Source organism: Prionailurus viverrinus, chromosome A2 (genome assembly GCF_022837055.1).
Source record: "Prionailurus viverrinus isolate Anna chromosome A2, UM_Priviv_1.0, whole genome shotgun sequence".
NCBI classification, from domain to species: domain Eukaryota; kingdom Metazoa; phylum Chordata; class Mammalia; order Carnivora; family Felidae; genus Prionailurus; species Prionailurus viverrinus.
In genome coordinates this window covers 6,165,169-6,181,208 of record NC_062562.1, presented here as the reverse complement: position 1 = coordinate 6,181,208, position 16,040 = coordinate 6,165,169, and the positions used below count along the sequence as shown (strand labels likewise).

At 41.9% G+C, this 16,040-nt stretch overlaps 1 protein-coding gene across 1 annotated transcript in view; it reads right to left on the bottom strand.

Moving 5' to 3' along the window:
* Nucleotides 1-311: 311 nt before the first annotated feature.
* The window catches only part of ZNF177 (zinc finger protein 177), a 39,843-nt gene continuing 24,114 nt past the window's right edge, over nt 312-16,040 (bottom strand). The window contains exons 2-6 of the mRNA XM_047829025.1: nt 4,352-4,437; nt 3,596-3,722; nt 3,055-3,147; nt 2,271-2,353; nt 312-1,747 (exon numbers count right to left, since the gene is read on the bottom strand). Coding sequence (XP_047684981.1) covers nt 638-1,747; nt 2,271-2,353; nt 3,055-3,147; nt 3,596-3,722; nt 4,352-4,384 — 1,446 coding nt within the window. The 5' untranslated portion in view covers nt 4,385-4,437 and the 3' untranslated portion in view covers nt 312-637. The remainder of the gene's footprint in view (nt 1,748-2,270; nt 2,354-3,054; nt 3,148-3,595; nt 3,723-4,351; nt 4,438-16,040) is intronic.

Below are 16,040 nucleotides of genomic sequence, written 5' to 3'. Positions count from 1 at the left end.
GAAGTTGGGAGATGAATCCTTAAAAAACTGTCCACACTGCCAACTTGAATACAATTATATAGTTTGTTACTTTAGGAAAAGAAGGGTGGGATAGATCTGGGGATAGCAACTCATTGTATCTGACACATTAGCCCACACAGAAAGTCTCCAACAATTTTCTGTTTGAATCTATGTCATACAGAATCTGTATCATGAAGACCATGCATTTTGTGTATAATGCAATTAAGTTAGAAATCTATCAAAAATAACATATGCATGGAGTCTTCACATTAAAAAATACATTTCTAAATAAACTATAGGTCCAAGACATCTTGATGAGGACTGGAAAACATTTAGTAGTAAATTACGGTGAAAACATTATTTATCAACACTTCTGTGACGTAGATTAAGGGGACTATAGAGCACCCTATAACCTTTAATACTTAACAGTTAACATGGTGTTGCTCTTTCAGGATGAAACACTCGCTGATAAAGACAATCACAGACCCATAACATTTGTAAGATTGGTCCCAGGAAGTCAGGAATTGTGCCTGGAGGCTTTCTACATTGGTCACAACAGGGCTGCTCTCCAGTGTGACTTCTACAATGAGGAATGAAGCATCAAGGATCAGTAAAGGCTTTCCTGTAGTTATTTCATTCATACTTTCGGCCCAGTGTGTATTCGCTTGTGCATTATAAGGTTAGTGCTGGTGCTGAATGCTTTTCCACACTGAGTACATTTATAGGGCTTCTCTCCTGTGTGAGTTCTCACATGCACCCTCAGGCAAGAGGAATTCCTAAAGGCCTTCCCACATTCTTTACACTCATAGGTTTTCTCTCCAGTGTGAGTTCTCTTGTGCACAATGAGGTAAGAGCCCGTGCTGAAGGATTTTCCACACTGACTACACTCGTAAGGTTTCTCTCCAGTGTGAGATCGTGTATGTTTCTTAAGGGATGACTGATCAATGAAGGCCTTCCCACAGTCACTGCATTCGTAGGGTTTCTCTCCGGTGTGGGTTCTCATGTGCTTCTGAAGGGATGAAGGAACAGTGAAAGCCTTGCCACATTCCTTACAGTCATAGGGTTTCTCTCCAGTGTGAGTCCTTCTGTGCACGTTAAGATGGGAGCTCTGGCTGAAGGACTTTCCGCAGTGATTACACTCATAAGGTTTCTCTCCAGTGTGAGATCTCACATGTTTTTTAAGGGAAGACTGAAAAATGAAGGCTTTCCCACAGTCACTGCATTCATAAGGCTTCTCTCCAGTGTGAGGTCTCACACATTTCTGAAGGGACAAGGGGCCAGCGAACACTTTCCCACGCTCATTACGTTCTGAGCTTTCCTCCACAGTACACAGTTTTTGGTGGGTGCTAAGCAAAGCTCTTTCTCTATAATCACTGCATTCACAGAGCTTCTCTCCAGTAGGTATCTGGTCATATACTGGAAAGGAAGAGTGTATGCTGAGGGACAAAAGACACTGGTTACACTCGTGAGGTTTCTCTCCTGTGACAGTCCTTAAGTGTTTCCTAAGGGAGGACTCTTGATTGAAAGCTTTGCCACAATCCTTAAACTCAAAGGTCTTCTCTCCACTGTGAGTACTTACATGACTCCTAGGAACTGAGGGGTGGCCAAGGTCTTTCCCATTATCCTTATATTTGTGGCATTTCTCTCCCTTGCAATGTCTTGTACACATCAAGCGACAGTTCTTTCTGAAGAATTTTCCACAACGATCAAATTCCAAGGGTTTCTTGCTGGGTTGAGTTGGTACCTGCTGAACAAGGAGTAAGTAAGTAAAGATTTCCTCACTTTCTTTACATTCATGGGAATTCTCTTCCAAGTGGATTTGGCCATACACAGGAAACACACGATTACGACTGACATTTTTACTATTTTTCAGTGCATGTACGTGATTTTTTTTTTGCTCTATTCTTTCAAGTTGTATCAGCTCCAACCCAGGACTCCATCATCCCTAATAAAGGACATCCTAAATACGGAGTTTTGCCAACAATGAGTAAAGACTGAATCAATTATGTATTAAATACTTCACAATGGAATCATATTTAAATAAATGTTTACTTTTTGGCATTCTCTGTGAAACAGCAAATGTTGAGCCAAGTTTAGAGATTCCTCTAATTTTATGAGATTCAGGAATACTTTCCCAAGACAGCTTTATGGTGAGTGAATGCCACCTGCCTCACTGTCTCTCCTCATTTGGAAGCTAGTGCTTTAACTCCATGACATTCACAGACTTCTCCTCCTGTAAAAGACCAGGAATCATTCCTAGTGAATCTTACCGTCTTTATGTCATTGCAAGTTTTTTCTCTAGGAACATTCTGTACAGGAAATGCATCTTTTGATTTCAGTTGAATATCCAAGCCTGAAATTGAAAATTTTTATAACTATTGGGATAAAAAAATAGGGATAACAGAAGAAAGGACACAGGCGCCCCATGGATGTGTTTTCAATAACACTAAATATAGAGAGGAAATGTGAAACAGAAGATGTAACCCATGACCAGAGAAATTATTCTAGGAACGTGGCTCTTTGAGAAGATGCCATTGATAGGAATGAGCAATGGAATGGGAAGTGTTTTACTTAGAAAGGATTCTGGAGGTTTGAGACAATAGGAGAGTGTATTATCTGGAAAGCAAAGTAGGGAGAATGGCACAAAAAGTATGCAAAGAAAAGTAAAATTTACAGAGGAATTAAAACAGTATTTTTCTCAGGGCGCCTGGGTGGCTTAGTTGGTTGACTGTCTGACTCTGGTACAGGTCATGATCTCACGGTTCATGAGTTTGAGCCCCGAAGCCCCGCTTTGGATCCTCTCTCTCCTTCTCTCTCTGGCCCTCCCCTGCTTATGCTCTCTCAAAAAGAAATATTAAAAAAAAGAAGAAAAAAAACCCAGTTTTTTTTTCCTCTGAGACCACACGAAGATATGAATGAGGGGAGAGATGGTCAAGGAGGGAAAGTTCAAATAATGGCCTCAGTGTTGTCAACACAAATCGACATTCCTAAAAGGACCATCCCACATCAGCTATGGCTGCTCCACACAATGACTCCCTTCTGCCTGGGACTCACCTACACAGGCACCTTGGAGCATTCCTCTCTCCTCTGTGCTCTGTGCCTCCTGCCCCACCTCAGTGATCAGACTGTGCTTGCAGAGAGGGTACCCTGCTCGTAGAGAAAGACACGTGAGGTGGGAGGACTGTGAAGGAGACAAGAAGTCTGCCCACAAAAGTGGTTCCAATACTTTGATACTAAAGGATTCTGAAGCCAGGCAAGTACCACTTCAGGAGTGACAAAGGAATCAGATCCAAACTTTTCCACAAGGTCCCCCAAACAAACACCTACATAACACCCTGTCCTCATGGAACAGACCCTTGACACCCAAACCCAAGAACAAATACACACTGCAATTACCTAAATGTTGTAATAGTAGTGAAAATGAAATCAATGCATTTTTACTGGAAGCCACGAGATTCCCACAAGAGCAGGGGCCACTCATTTCGTGTTGACTGTGTATTGCCGTTCTTTTCACAAAACCCAGAACACGGTGTGTGATGAAGGACTACCTGCTGCGTGAAAAAACGGAAAAATGAAGGAAGGAGGCCAGTCTCACCTACAGAGGCCAGGTTCCTGTAGTTCTCCAGCATCACGTCTCTGTATAGGATTTTCTGAGTAGGGTCCAGAAGTGCCCACTCCTCCTGGGAGAAATCCACCGCCACTTCCTCAAAGGTCACTGAATCCTGAAACATTGCACACATTCAGGCTCAGCCAAGGCCCATTTCTAACTAGGTAGCAAAAGAATGGTGGGGGAGGCTGCCAGGACCGGGGAAGGAGACCAGCGCACTGCTTGGGAAGTGCAGTTGTGCTCTGAAGGTCTCTTGTTATCTACCCCAAGGCTCAGTTCTTGGAACTCTCCTCTTTTGCTCTCCTTGCCTGGACCACCTCATCCAGACTCAAGCTTTTAGCAGCTTTTCTAACACAGAGTTGACCTGATATTTCCACCCAGTAGGTTGTGAGGACCCTTCCAGTCTTAGTCAAGATCCAGTACAGACTGACCATACTGCAGGAGGAGAAAAATACTTGGAAAATGAATGAATGATTTTCCTAGTGAAAAATCTCTTTTCCTTCATAAGCACCCTGCAGAATATGGAACGAATACTCAACCTGGAGGAATATCTGGAAAAAAACAAAAAATTTACAAATGTTGTAGTAATAGAAGCCTTTCCAAAGGCATTCTTTCTCTTGTTCTGAGACGCCCAAAGAACTGGGAAAGCCTGAGGCCAGCCCGCTGGAAGCTGTGGGTTGTGGGCAAGACACGTATCCTTTGGAAACGGCGTTTTTTTCTTTGAAACAATAATTTCCTATATACCTGTGACCAGGTGGTCAGCAATCCTGCAGCCATTCTTCCTCTTGTGTGTCTCCCTCGTCACCAGACAGGGTTCTGAGCAAGCCGACCTAGAGAAGACAGAAGCCACGAAAGCCTAGGCTTGACAGATATTCAACGCTTACAACCTAGAAGCTTCCTCATACTAGCTTCAGAGGGACCACACACCCACACACACAGTACAGTTCACCTTAAGACTTTATCTCCCTATCCAAGACCAACTAGGAATTAGAAATCTAATATGTTCTTTTTCTTTTTAAACTTTTTTCTGGGCCAAACTCCTAAAAATGTCTAGGGCCAATAGGCATTGCAAGGAGCAATGAGCCCCCACTAGTTCCAGAATGCCTCTAAATGTCACTTGCCCATGAAAGAAACCAAGGCTCATTTGAGAAATAGCTGAGTCCAGTGCAGAACGTGAAGTGTTCAAGGTGAGTCTGGAACATCTTTTTTAAGTTATTTTTTTTAATGTTTATTTATCTATTTGAGAGAGAGAGGGAGAGACAGAGTGTGAATGGGGAAGGGGCAGAGAGAGAGAGAGAGACAAAGAATCTGAAGCAGGCTCCAGGCTCAGCTGTCAGCATGGAGCCTGATGCAGGGCTCGAACTCACAAACTGCGAGATCATGACCTGAGCTGAAGTCGGACGCTTAACCGACTGAGCCACCCAGGTGCCCCAAGTCTGGAATATCTTATAGCAGAAAGAATCCCAGCAAAGGCTAATGGAGTTGTGTCAAAAATACACAGGAGAAAACTTAAAGGAGCTCTCCTTGGCTTAAGATGGAATAATTTAGGAGCCCCCGGCTGGCTCAGTCAGAAGAGCGTGTGACTCTTGATCTCAGGGTTGTGAGTTTGAGCCCCATGCTGGGTGTAGAGATTACTCAAAAAAATAAAATCTTAAAAAAGAAAAGAACAATTTAATAAATAATGACTGCAGTCAATTGAAATCATCAAATGTAAAACAAAATCATGAGTTCATAATGATATTTAAAAAAAACCTTAATGGTCAGTATTGGAGAAGGCCAGCATATCAAGTCATAATTCTGAAAATTCATGAGAGGCAAGAATCAAGCATGTCTCTCTCTCTCCTTTATGAACAATAGTTTACGACTGCTAAGTTGTTGTGATGGGGAAGAGTTCTTCTTTATACAAGAATTGTACACGCTTTATAAGCTTTGTTTATTATAAAGAAAATGCTAGAGTCACAAAGTCACCTTTGCAACCAATAGTAAATTAATGAATCTAAGCAATAACAATCAGTGGTTACTCAATTATTAGGGGAAAAGAGAATGGGGATGTTTACTTATAGTTTTCAATTTTGAAAATATGTTAAAACTAAAAGGAAGAAAGATCTGTGTGAATATGATAGACTTCCACAGATTCTTTGCCATTAAAATTTGTCTTCTCTCCGCCCCCCCCGCCCCAATTTCCTCTGTGCTTCAGCAAGAATGTTATTGAGAAGAATCTATTCAAGAAGAAATATCAGATTCCATGACCCTTTTCTCCTACATACTTCAGAGTGGCCCAGGAACTTGGACATTCTCTAACATAACCGCAGTGATCAAAATCAGGAACATTTAAACATGGATTTAATATTAATCACTCTCTATGCAGAATATCACTAACTGGTCCAGTAATATCCTTTATAGCAATACATTTTTTTGTTGTTGTTCAGTTTTTTTAACGTTTATTCATTTTTGAGAGACAGAGAGAGACAGAGTGCAAGCAGGGGTAGGGCAGAGACAGAGAAGGAGACACAGAATCCAAAGCCGGCTTCAGGCTCTGAGCTGTCAGCACAAAGCCCAACGTGGGGCTTGAACTCACGAACCGTGAGCTCATGACCGGAGCCTAGGCCGGACGCTTAATTGATAGCCACCCAGGTGCTCCAGCAATCACCTTTTTAAAAGTGTATTTATTTATTGGGGGGGAGGGGCAGAGAGAGAGGGCGACAGAGAATCCAAAGCAGGCACAGCGCAGTGGGGCTCGATCTCATGAACTGTGAGATCATGAGCTGGGCTGAAATCAAGAGTTGGCCGCTCAACTGACTGAGCCAGCTGGGTGCCCCTCCAGCAATCACTTTTTAAATTTCCCATACGGCATCATGCCCTCAAACCATGGTTCTTTATGCTTCTTTAATCGGGACCCATCCCTCAGCCTTTCTTCATCTTTCAAGATACAAAGAGTCCAAATCCGATGTTTGACGGATTCCACCTCAGTTTTGGCTTTTCTGATGTTTTCTCATGATTAGATTCAGGAAGTTCAGTTTTTTTTTTTTTTAATTTTTGATGTTTATTTATTTTTGAGAGAGACAGAAACAGAATGTGAGTGGGTTGGGGCAGAGAGAGAGGGAGACACAGAATCTGAAACAGGCTCCAGGCTCTGAGCTGTCAGCACAGAGCCTGACGCGGGTCTCGAACTCATGAGCTGTGAGATCATGACCTGAGCTGAAGTCGGATGCTCAACCAACTGAGCCACCCAGGTGCCCCAGGAAGTTGAGTTTTGGATGAAGGACTACCTGACTGATGAGTGTTCTTCTCAGCGTGCCACCTTAGGAGGCCTTAGGTGCCAGTCTGTCTCATTATAGGTGAGAACTATGGTCAGTTGGTTAAGGTGGCATGCCACAGGTTTTTCTATGAAGTTACCATTTTCTCCTTTTGTAATTAATGAGGAGTCTTATTAACTAGGGGGATAATTGGAGACTGTATAGATAAGCTGGGAACCTTTATCAAGGAAGGATCAAGCTGACACTGGAACCAAGTGATAAATCTTAACATCACAAAGACGATGTCTGGATAGCAGGTAAGTTCTGATATAATGTAAAAAGAAACAGCACCATCTATAAAGTACTTTTGCCAAAAAAAAAAAAAAAAACAACAACAAAAAAAACGCTGACAAATCCTTTAATCTAATTAGCAGTTTACAGAAGAGTCTGAGGGGACATGTTAACATCATGAAGATATAAGATGATATCATGAAGATACAAGCAGCCAAACCCAGTCTGGGGGACAGACAGGAAGGACTTGTAACAGCTCACAGAAACGTGTGGACCTTCCATCTCGATTCCAGTAACACCAACTGCAGAAACAGTTGAGACATTCCGAGGGAACTGAACACAGACTGGGTATTAGATGATACTGGCAAAGAGAAAAGCAGCCCCTGACATCCAGGAGCAGCCCTGGGACCATCAGCGAGGCCTGTGTGTTCTCCTATTGAACATGAACGACGTCACAGAACAGCAACAGCAGACACGGCCACTCTGACCACGGCATACGAAGACACAACAGGGCTGTTCTGTAGTCATGTCTGAACACAGAACATTATCTAGGGCTCAGAAATGACTCAGTGTCCCCCCTTTCTGGCCAAAATGAACAACGCTGCTTCCTTATCAATTACAGCTTCACCCTGGTTTATTTTCCCTCCTTCTTGGTAAGCTTTACTAATAAATTCGATGGCAGAATTGCCCTCACTTCCTGACAACATCTAATCTGGAACCCTCCACCAAGAGCACCTGCCACGAGCTCACACCCTGGAGGTCTAACACCCTTGGACTGAGAGGTCCCCCGGTGCACAATGCTGTGCATTCTGCCTTGCTGCAAGGAGTGATAGACCCAACCTGTGCAACTACTTGTAGCCAAAGACCACTGAAAATATCAAGAAATGTTCATTTAGGGAGTGTGATAACGGTATTGTGACAATGCTAAAAACTTCTGTTAAACATTTATTTTTATTAATGGATTGCCTCCTTAGTCTCTTGATCTGTAACAGCTCTCCCTTCCTCGTTTAGCCCCAAACCGGGTTAGGTAGTTATATCCTCATGCTGTCCTTTCCTTTTACTTTATTATTATTATTTAAAAATTTTAAAGTTCATTTATTTATTTGGAGAGAGAGAGAGGCAGAAAGAAGCAGAGAGAGAGGGAGTCAGCACTCCCTGCACTGTCAGCACAGAGCCTGACGCAGGGCTTGAAGTCATCAACTGTGAGGTCATGCCCTAAACTGAAACCAAGAGTTGGATGCTTAACCAACTACGCCACCCAGGTGCCCCATTATTATTATTATTTCTTTAATGTTTATTTATTTTGAGAGACAGAGCGAGCAAGGGAACATGAGCAGGGGAGGGTCAGAGAGAGGGAGAGAGAAAATCCCAAGCAGGCTCAGTGCTGTTGGGACAGGGCCCGATGCAGGGATTGATCCCACCAACCGTGAGATCATGACCTGAGCTGAAAAGAAGAGCTGGATGCTTAACCAACTAAGCCACCCAGGCGCCCTACACGTCCTTTTCTCTTATTAGAGAGACAACTCAAATTATGGGTAAAATGATATGATGTCTGATATTTGTTCTAACAGGAAAATAAAACTCAGTAATAATATACAAAGGGAGGAACAGACATTATAAGAATGGCAAGCAGTGGTAATCACTGAAGCTGGGTGATGAGTACAGGGAGATTTTATCATAGCACTCTTGACTCCTGAGTATGTTTGAAAGTCCATAATTAAAACTTTTAAGGAAAAGAAAAAAAAAACTTCCATGCAGAAAGGGACATTGAGGATGTGCACCTGTCTAGACCCTGGCATCAGATTCAGTAGCAAAAGCAAATCTTAGGTTTTAGTCCAAATTCACATTCTTCGTGTAGTCCAGAAAACACCAAGAATAATTTCATTTCGAGGGCGCCTGGGTGGCTCAGTCAGTTAAGCATCCGACTTCAGCTCAGGTCATGATCTCACAGTTTGTGAGTTTGAGCCCTGTGCCGGGCTTTGTGCTGACAGGGTGGAGCCTGGAGCCCAGAGCTTGCTTTGAGTTCTGTGTTTCCCTCTCTCTCTCTCTCTCTGCCCCTCTCTGCTCGTATTCTCTCTCTCTCTCTCAAAAATAAATAAACATTAAACAATTTTTTTAAAAAGCATAATTTCATTTCAGGAGGGTCCTAGGTGGCATTGCCACACTAATTGCAATTAGTATGAGCAAATGGACTTATCTCTGGAAAACTCAACTTCAAGCCAAGCCTCAAAAAATTCCCTCACATAAAGTTGTACATAAATTGAGAAAGCCACACTTTAAAATGTTATAAATGCAAATACACAATGTACCATGAAAGAAAAGCAGCCAAAAACACAGCAGGAAGTAAAGGCAAAAAATACTACTTCAGATATTCAACTTTTTAGACAGGGAATATAAAAAACTGTTAAATTAAGAGAAACTCAGATGAATATGGAGTAAGATGCTATAAAGATGGTCAAGCAATTTAAGAAAGCTAATATAACTTCTGGAAAGGAAAAATATACTCATGAAGTCAGAAAGAAACTCAATGCAAAGTTCTAACCAGATTAGAACTTTGTTAGCACCGTTTGATAAGAAACTAGCTACAAATTTCCTAGTATTAGTAAACGACACTAACCTTTAGATTCTGAAAGCACAATAAATCCCAAGCTGGATGAATAAAAAGAAATCCACACCTAGATTCATTGTAATTTTTTTCTTCTTCGGTGTTTAATTTTTTGCCCACCATCTTAAGAGCAGCCAGGGGAAAACAAAAATCATCCAAAAAGGAAAAACAAGCGACGACCCAGTTCCGACAGCAATAATGGATGTCACACAAGAGCAGAACAGTACCCTCACTGTGCCAAGAAAAAATAACCATCAACTTAGAATCCTAAATCCAGTTAAAACATCTCCGTTAGTTTAAGAGCGAATTTATGACATCAAGCCTGAATCTAGTCAAGCTTCTAGACTAGCTACTTTTAACAGGAAATACAGGGATCAACAAGTTAAACACAAAGACACGATATCAGCCAAATATATAATGGAGAACATTTTAAGGACAAATGACTTAGTATCTCCACTAAGTCAATGGAATTAAAAAGAAAATAAAAAGGAGAAAGGAGAGGGGGAAGAACAAAAACCAAAGTGATACATACTTCAAAAACAATATGGGGGGAAGAGTTAAGATGGTGGAGAAGTAGGGGAATCCGGGGCTTTCCTTGTCCCTCAATCACAGTTGTATTCAGGTCAGATCAATTGGAACACCCAGGAAATCAATCTGCAGACGTGGCAGAAGGATCTCCACCGCTGGAGGGAGACAGTATGGCAGGTGTGAGGTGCATGGAAGTGAAATGGGGGAGAGGAAAAATTGGTGCGGTGGAGAGGGAGGAAACCCTTTCCCTGGAGAGACAAAATGGAGAAAGAGAGAGGGGCTAAGAGAGTGCAGGAAAACCTCTGTGGACCACAGACTGGGGAGCAAGTACTGACAGTCACAGGTTTTTTGTTTTTTTTTTTTTTTTGCAAACAGTGTTTGGAGCTCACATTCTGAGGTTTTGGAAGTGTGCAACTTTCTTCAGAGTGGAGCTGTGGTGCGTGCTCCTAGGGAGAGGGGGCTGGCCCCCAGAGTGCACAGCATGGGGTAGTGATTTTGGGGCACACTGGGAAAAAACATTTCCTTTCCTGGCATACTTGTAGCATACTTATCCTCAAGGACAAAAGACCCTGCAGGCGGCAGCAAAAGGCCTTTCATTGCAGGGGACAGGGGCACACCCTGAGGAAATTTAACCTTTGCTGATTTTAATTATTATTTATTATTTTTAAAATGTTTATTTATTTTTGAGAGAGAGAGAGAGAGAGAGAGAGAGAGAGAGAGAGAGAGAGAGAGATGGAGAGAGAGAGGGAGACAGAATCCAAAGCAGGCTCCAGGCTCTGAGATGTCAGCACAGAGCCTGATGCGGGGCTTGAACTCAGGAACGGCAAGATCATGACCTAGGCCGAAGTCAGTCACTCAACCGACTCAGCCACCCAGATGCCCCTAACCTTTGCTGATTTTAGTGGTGCTACATCATAGATTCTATGCACTGTGCAGGCAGCAGACATGGTACTATTATTCAGGGACAAAGGACTTCAGGCAGAGCGTGGAGAGGTTCTACACCAGAAGAGGGGAGTGGATCCGTGTGGTGCTAGGTCCTTTAAGACTTCGAGTTCTGAATGCCAGTCACACCAAAGAAAAAAAGCAGGAGAGCTGTGGCGCAGGGCAAGCTGACTGCCCTTGCTATTCTGTGAGGGCTGCCTGAACAGCGGAGGCTGTGAGATCCTCTGTTCAGGGATGAGATTGGGGTGGCGCCATTTACCCCCAACACCAGCAGGGTGGGACTTCGGAGGGCAGCAAAGCGGCCCCCAGTGGAGGTGGGCCCTGCTTACACCAAACTCCACCCCCCTGGGCCCAGCAACTGCTTATTTACTGGGCCAAGACTGACGCTGAGCCAACGCAGTGGGACTCTCCTACATCAGACCAGCATGGCCAGCACCCTGCATGCACCAAGTGTACTGAAAATCAAGTGCTTCAAAATGACACCTGCAGTTCTGGTGGAAATAGGACCAGGCTTACTTTTTTTCTTTTCTTTTTTTTTTTTTTTTAATGTTTATTTTTGAGAGAGAGAGAGAGAGAGAGGCAGAGTGTGTGAGTGGGGAAGGGGCAGAGAGACACACACACACAGAATTCTTTTTAACGTTTGTTTGTTTGTTTGTTTGTTTGTTTATTTATTTATTTTTTGAGACAGACAGAGACAGAGCTTGAACAGGGGAGGGTCAGAGAGAGAGAGGGAGACACAGAATCTGAAACAGGCTCCAGGCTGAGCTGTCAGCACAGAGCCCGATGCGGGGCTCGAACTCACGGAGTGTGAGATCATGACCTGAGCCAAAGTCAGACGCTCAACCTACTGAGCCACCCAGGAGCCCCTGGGCTTACTTTTTTTCTTTCTTCTTTTTTTTTCTTTTGGAATCAGGCTCAGGGTTTCTTGTTTGTTTGTTTCATTTCCTTTTCTTTCTTTTTTGGATCAGGCTTGAATTTTGATTTTCTTTCTCCCCTCCTCCCCTCCCCTTTTTCTTTGGAATCAGTCTTACATGTTTTTGATTCTCTATTTGTTTTTCTTTATTCCCTTTTCTTTTGTTGGGATCAGGCTTTCCTCCCCCCCCCCCCTCCCGCTTATTCTAACAAAGAATCAAAGCATACCTAGGTAAAGGTCCAAACACTCCCCACTCCAAGCAAGGAGGAGCTCTGCAGAGGAAGACCAATGGGAAAGAGCAGCCAAAATGCAACAACAGACTGCACACAGCATATACCAGAAACACTTCCTGAAGTGTCAGGCCCTGGGCAGTGTATGACCCCTTTCTAATACAGCATTATTCTCAGGTGCAGGATACATAACAAGCTTTCAAAACACACAAAAGACAGAAACTTAGCAAAAATGACAAGAAGGAGGAATTTTCCCCAAAAGAAAGGTCAAAAGAAACCCCAGCAAGGGACTTGCTATCTGAACAGAAATTTAGAACAACAGTCATGGAGACAACTAGCTGGGCCTGAAAAAAGCACAGAAGACACCAGAGAATTCCTTGCTTCAAGGATCAAAGACCTACAAACTAAAGTCAGGTTGAAATAAAAAAAATGCTATAACTGAGATGCAAAACCAACTGGATACAGTCATAACAAGGACTGAAAAAGCAGAGGAGAGAATATATGATATAGGAGACAAAAATGGAAAATAATAAAGCTGAAGAGGGAAAGAAAGCTGTTAGATGGTGAAGGTAGGCTTAGGGAACTTAGTGATTCTATAAAATGAAACAATATCCATATCACAGAAGTCCCAGAACAGCAGGAAGAGGGGGTAGAAGTTTAATTTGAACAAATTATAACTGAGAACTTCCCTAATCTGGGGAAGGACATAGGCATTCAAGTCCAAGAGGCACAGAGAACTCCCCTCAAAATCAAAAACAAGTCAACACCATGACATATCATAGTGAAACTTACAAAATACAAAGATAAAATGAGAATTCTGAAAGCAGCTAGGGACAAAAAGTCCTTAACCTAGAAGGGTAGACACATAAGGTTAGCAGAAGACTTGTCCACAGAAACTTGGCAGGCCAGAAGGGAGTGGCAGGGAATATTCAATGTGCTGATAGGAAAAATATGCAACCGAGAATCCTTTATCCAGTAAGGCTGTCATTCAGAATAGAAGGAGAGATAAAGAATTTTCCCAAACAAAGGCTAAAGGAGTTGTGACCACTAAATCAGTAAGAAATTTTAAGGGGGACTCTTTGAGTGGAAGGAAAAAAAAAAAAAAAAAAAAACCAAAGCGAAAAAGCTACAAAGGACCAGAGAACATCACCAAAACCACCAACTCTGCAAGCAACACAATGGCACTAAATTCATATCTTTCAATAATCGCTTTGAATGTAATGGACTAAATGCTCCAATCAAAAGACACGTGTATCAGAATGGATTAAAAAAAATCCATCTATTTGTTGCCTACAAGAGACTCAGTTTAGACCTAAAGACACCTGCAGATTGAAAGTGAGGGGATGGAGAACCATCTATCATGCTAATGGATGTCAAAGGAAAGCCAGAGTAGCCATACTTATATCAGACAAACTAGATTCTAAAACAAAGACTATAACAAGAGATGAAGAAGGGCATTATATCATAACTAAGGGGTCTATTCATCAAGAAGATCTAACAACTGTAAATATTTATGCCCCCAAAGTGGGAGAAACCACATATATAAATCAATTGATCACAAACATGAAGAAACTAGTTGATAATAATACAATAATAGTAGAGGACTTCAACACCCCACTTACAACAATGGACAGATCATCTAAGCAGAAAATCAACAAGGAAACTGGCTTTGGATGACACACAGGGCTGGAGAGACTTCATAGATATATTCATAACATTTCATCCTAAAACAGCAGAATACACATTTTTCTCAAGTGCACATGAAACATTCTCCAGAATAGATCACATACTGGATCACAAGTCAGTCCTAAACAGGTACAAAAAGATTGAGATCATACCATTCATATTATTAGATCACAATACTCTGAACATGAAGTCAACCACAAGAAAAAATTTTGAAAGCCCTCAAATACATGGAGGTTCAATAACATCTTACTAAAGAGTGAATGGGTTAACCAGGAAATTCAAGAATAAAAGTACATGGAAACCAATGAAAATGAAAACACGACAATCCAAACCCTTTGGAATGCAGCAAATACAATCCTAAGAAGAAAGTGTATTGCAATTCAGGCCTATCTCAAGAAGTGAGAAAGGTCCCAAATACACAATCTAACCTTACACCTGAAGGAGCTAGAAAAAGAACAGCAAATAAAGCCTAAAGCCAGCAGGAGGGAAATTATAAGGATTAGAGCAGAAATAAATAATATAGAAATAGGAAAACCAGATCAACAAAACTGGTTGTTGGTTGGTTCTTTCAAAGAATTGACAAAATCGGGGTACTCAGTCAGTTAAGTGGCGGACCTCGGTTCAGGTCATGATCTCATGGTTTGTGAGTTCAAGCCCCGGGTCCGGCTCTGTGCTGACAGCTCAGAGCCTGGAGCCTGCTTCAGATTCTGTGTCTCCCTCTCTCTCTCTCTGCCTCTCCCCTGCTCGTACTCTCTCTCTGTCTCTCAAAAATAAATAAACATTAAAAAAAATTTAGGGGCACCTAGGTGGCTCAGCCGGTTAAATGTCCAACTTCTGCTCAGGTCATGATCTCACATTTCGTGAGTTCAAGTCCCATATTGGGCTCTGTACTGACAGCTCAGAGCCTGGAGCCTGCTTCGAATTCTGTGTCTCCCTCTCTCTCTCTGCCCTTCCCTCGCTCATGCTCTGTCTCTCTCTCCTTCAAAAATAAATTAAAAAAATTTTTTTTAATTTAAAAATTAAAAAAAAAAAAAGAAAGAATCAACAAAATTGATAAACTCCTAGCCAGACTTCTCAAAATGAGAAAGGACCCAAATTGACAAAATCAGAAGTGAAAGAGGAGAGATCACAAACAACACCACAGAAATACAAACAATTATAAGAGAACACTATGAAAAATTATATGCCAACAAACTGGGCAATCTGGAAGAAATGGACAAATTCCTAGAAACATACAAACTATCAAAACTGAAACAGGAAGAAATAGAAAATTTGAACAGGCCCATAACCAGAAAATAAATGAATTAGTTATCTAAAATCTCCCAACAAACAAGAGTCCTGGGCCAGATGGCTTCCCAGGGGAATTCTATCAGACATTTAAAGCAGAGTTAATACCTATTCTTAAACGGTTCCAAAAACAGAAATGGAAAGAAAGCTTCCAAATTCATTCTATGAAACCAGCATTATCTTGATTCCAAAACCAGACTTAGACCCCACTGAAAAGGAGAATTACAGGCCAATATCCCTGATGATCCTGGGTGCAAAAATTCTTGACAAGATACTAACAAAATAAATTCAACAGTACATTAAATTAATTATCCACACCATGATCAAGTGGGGTTTATTCCTGGGCTGCAGGACTGATTCAGTATTTGCAAGTCAATCAAAGTGATACACCACATTAATAAAAGAAAGGATAAGAAACATGATTCTCTCAATAGATGCAGAAAAAGCATTTGACAAAATACAACATCCTTTCTTGATAAAAACCCTCAAGAGAGTAGGGATAGAAGGAACATACATTAAGAGCATAAAGGCAATATATGAAAGACCCACAGTTAATATCATCCTGAATGGGGAAAAACTGAGAGCTTTCCCTCTAAGGTCAGGAACACGACAGGGATATCCACTTTCACCACTGTTGTTCAACATAGTACTGGAAGTCCTAGCCTCAGCAATCAGACAACAAAAAGAAATAAAAGGCATCTAATTGGCAGCCAAG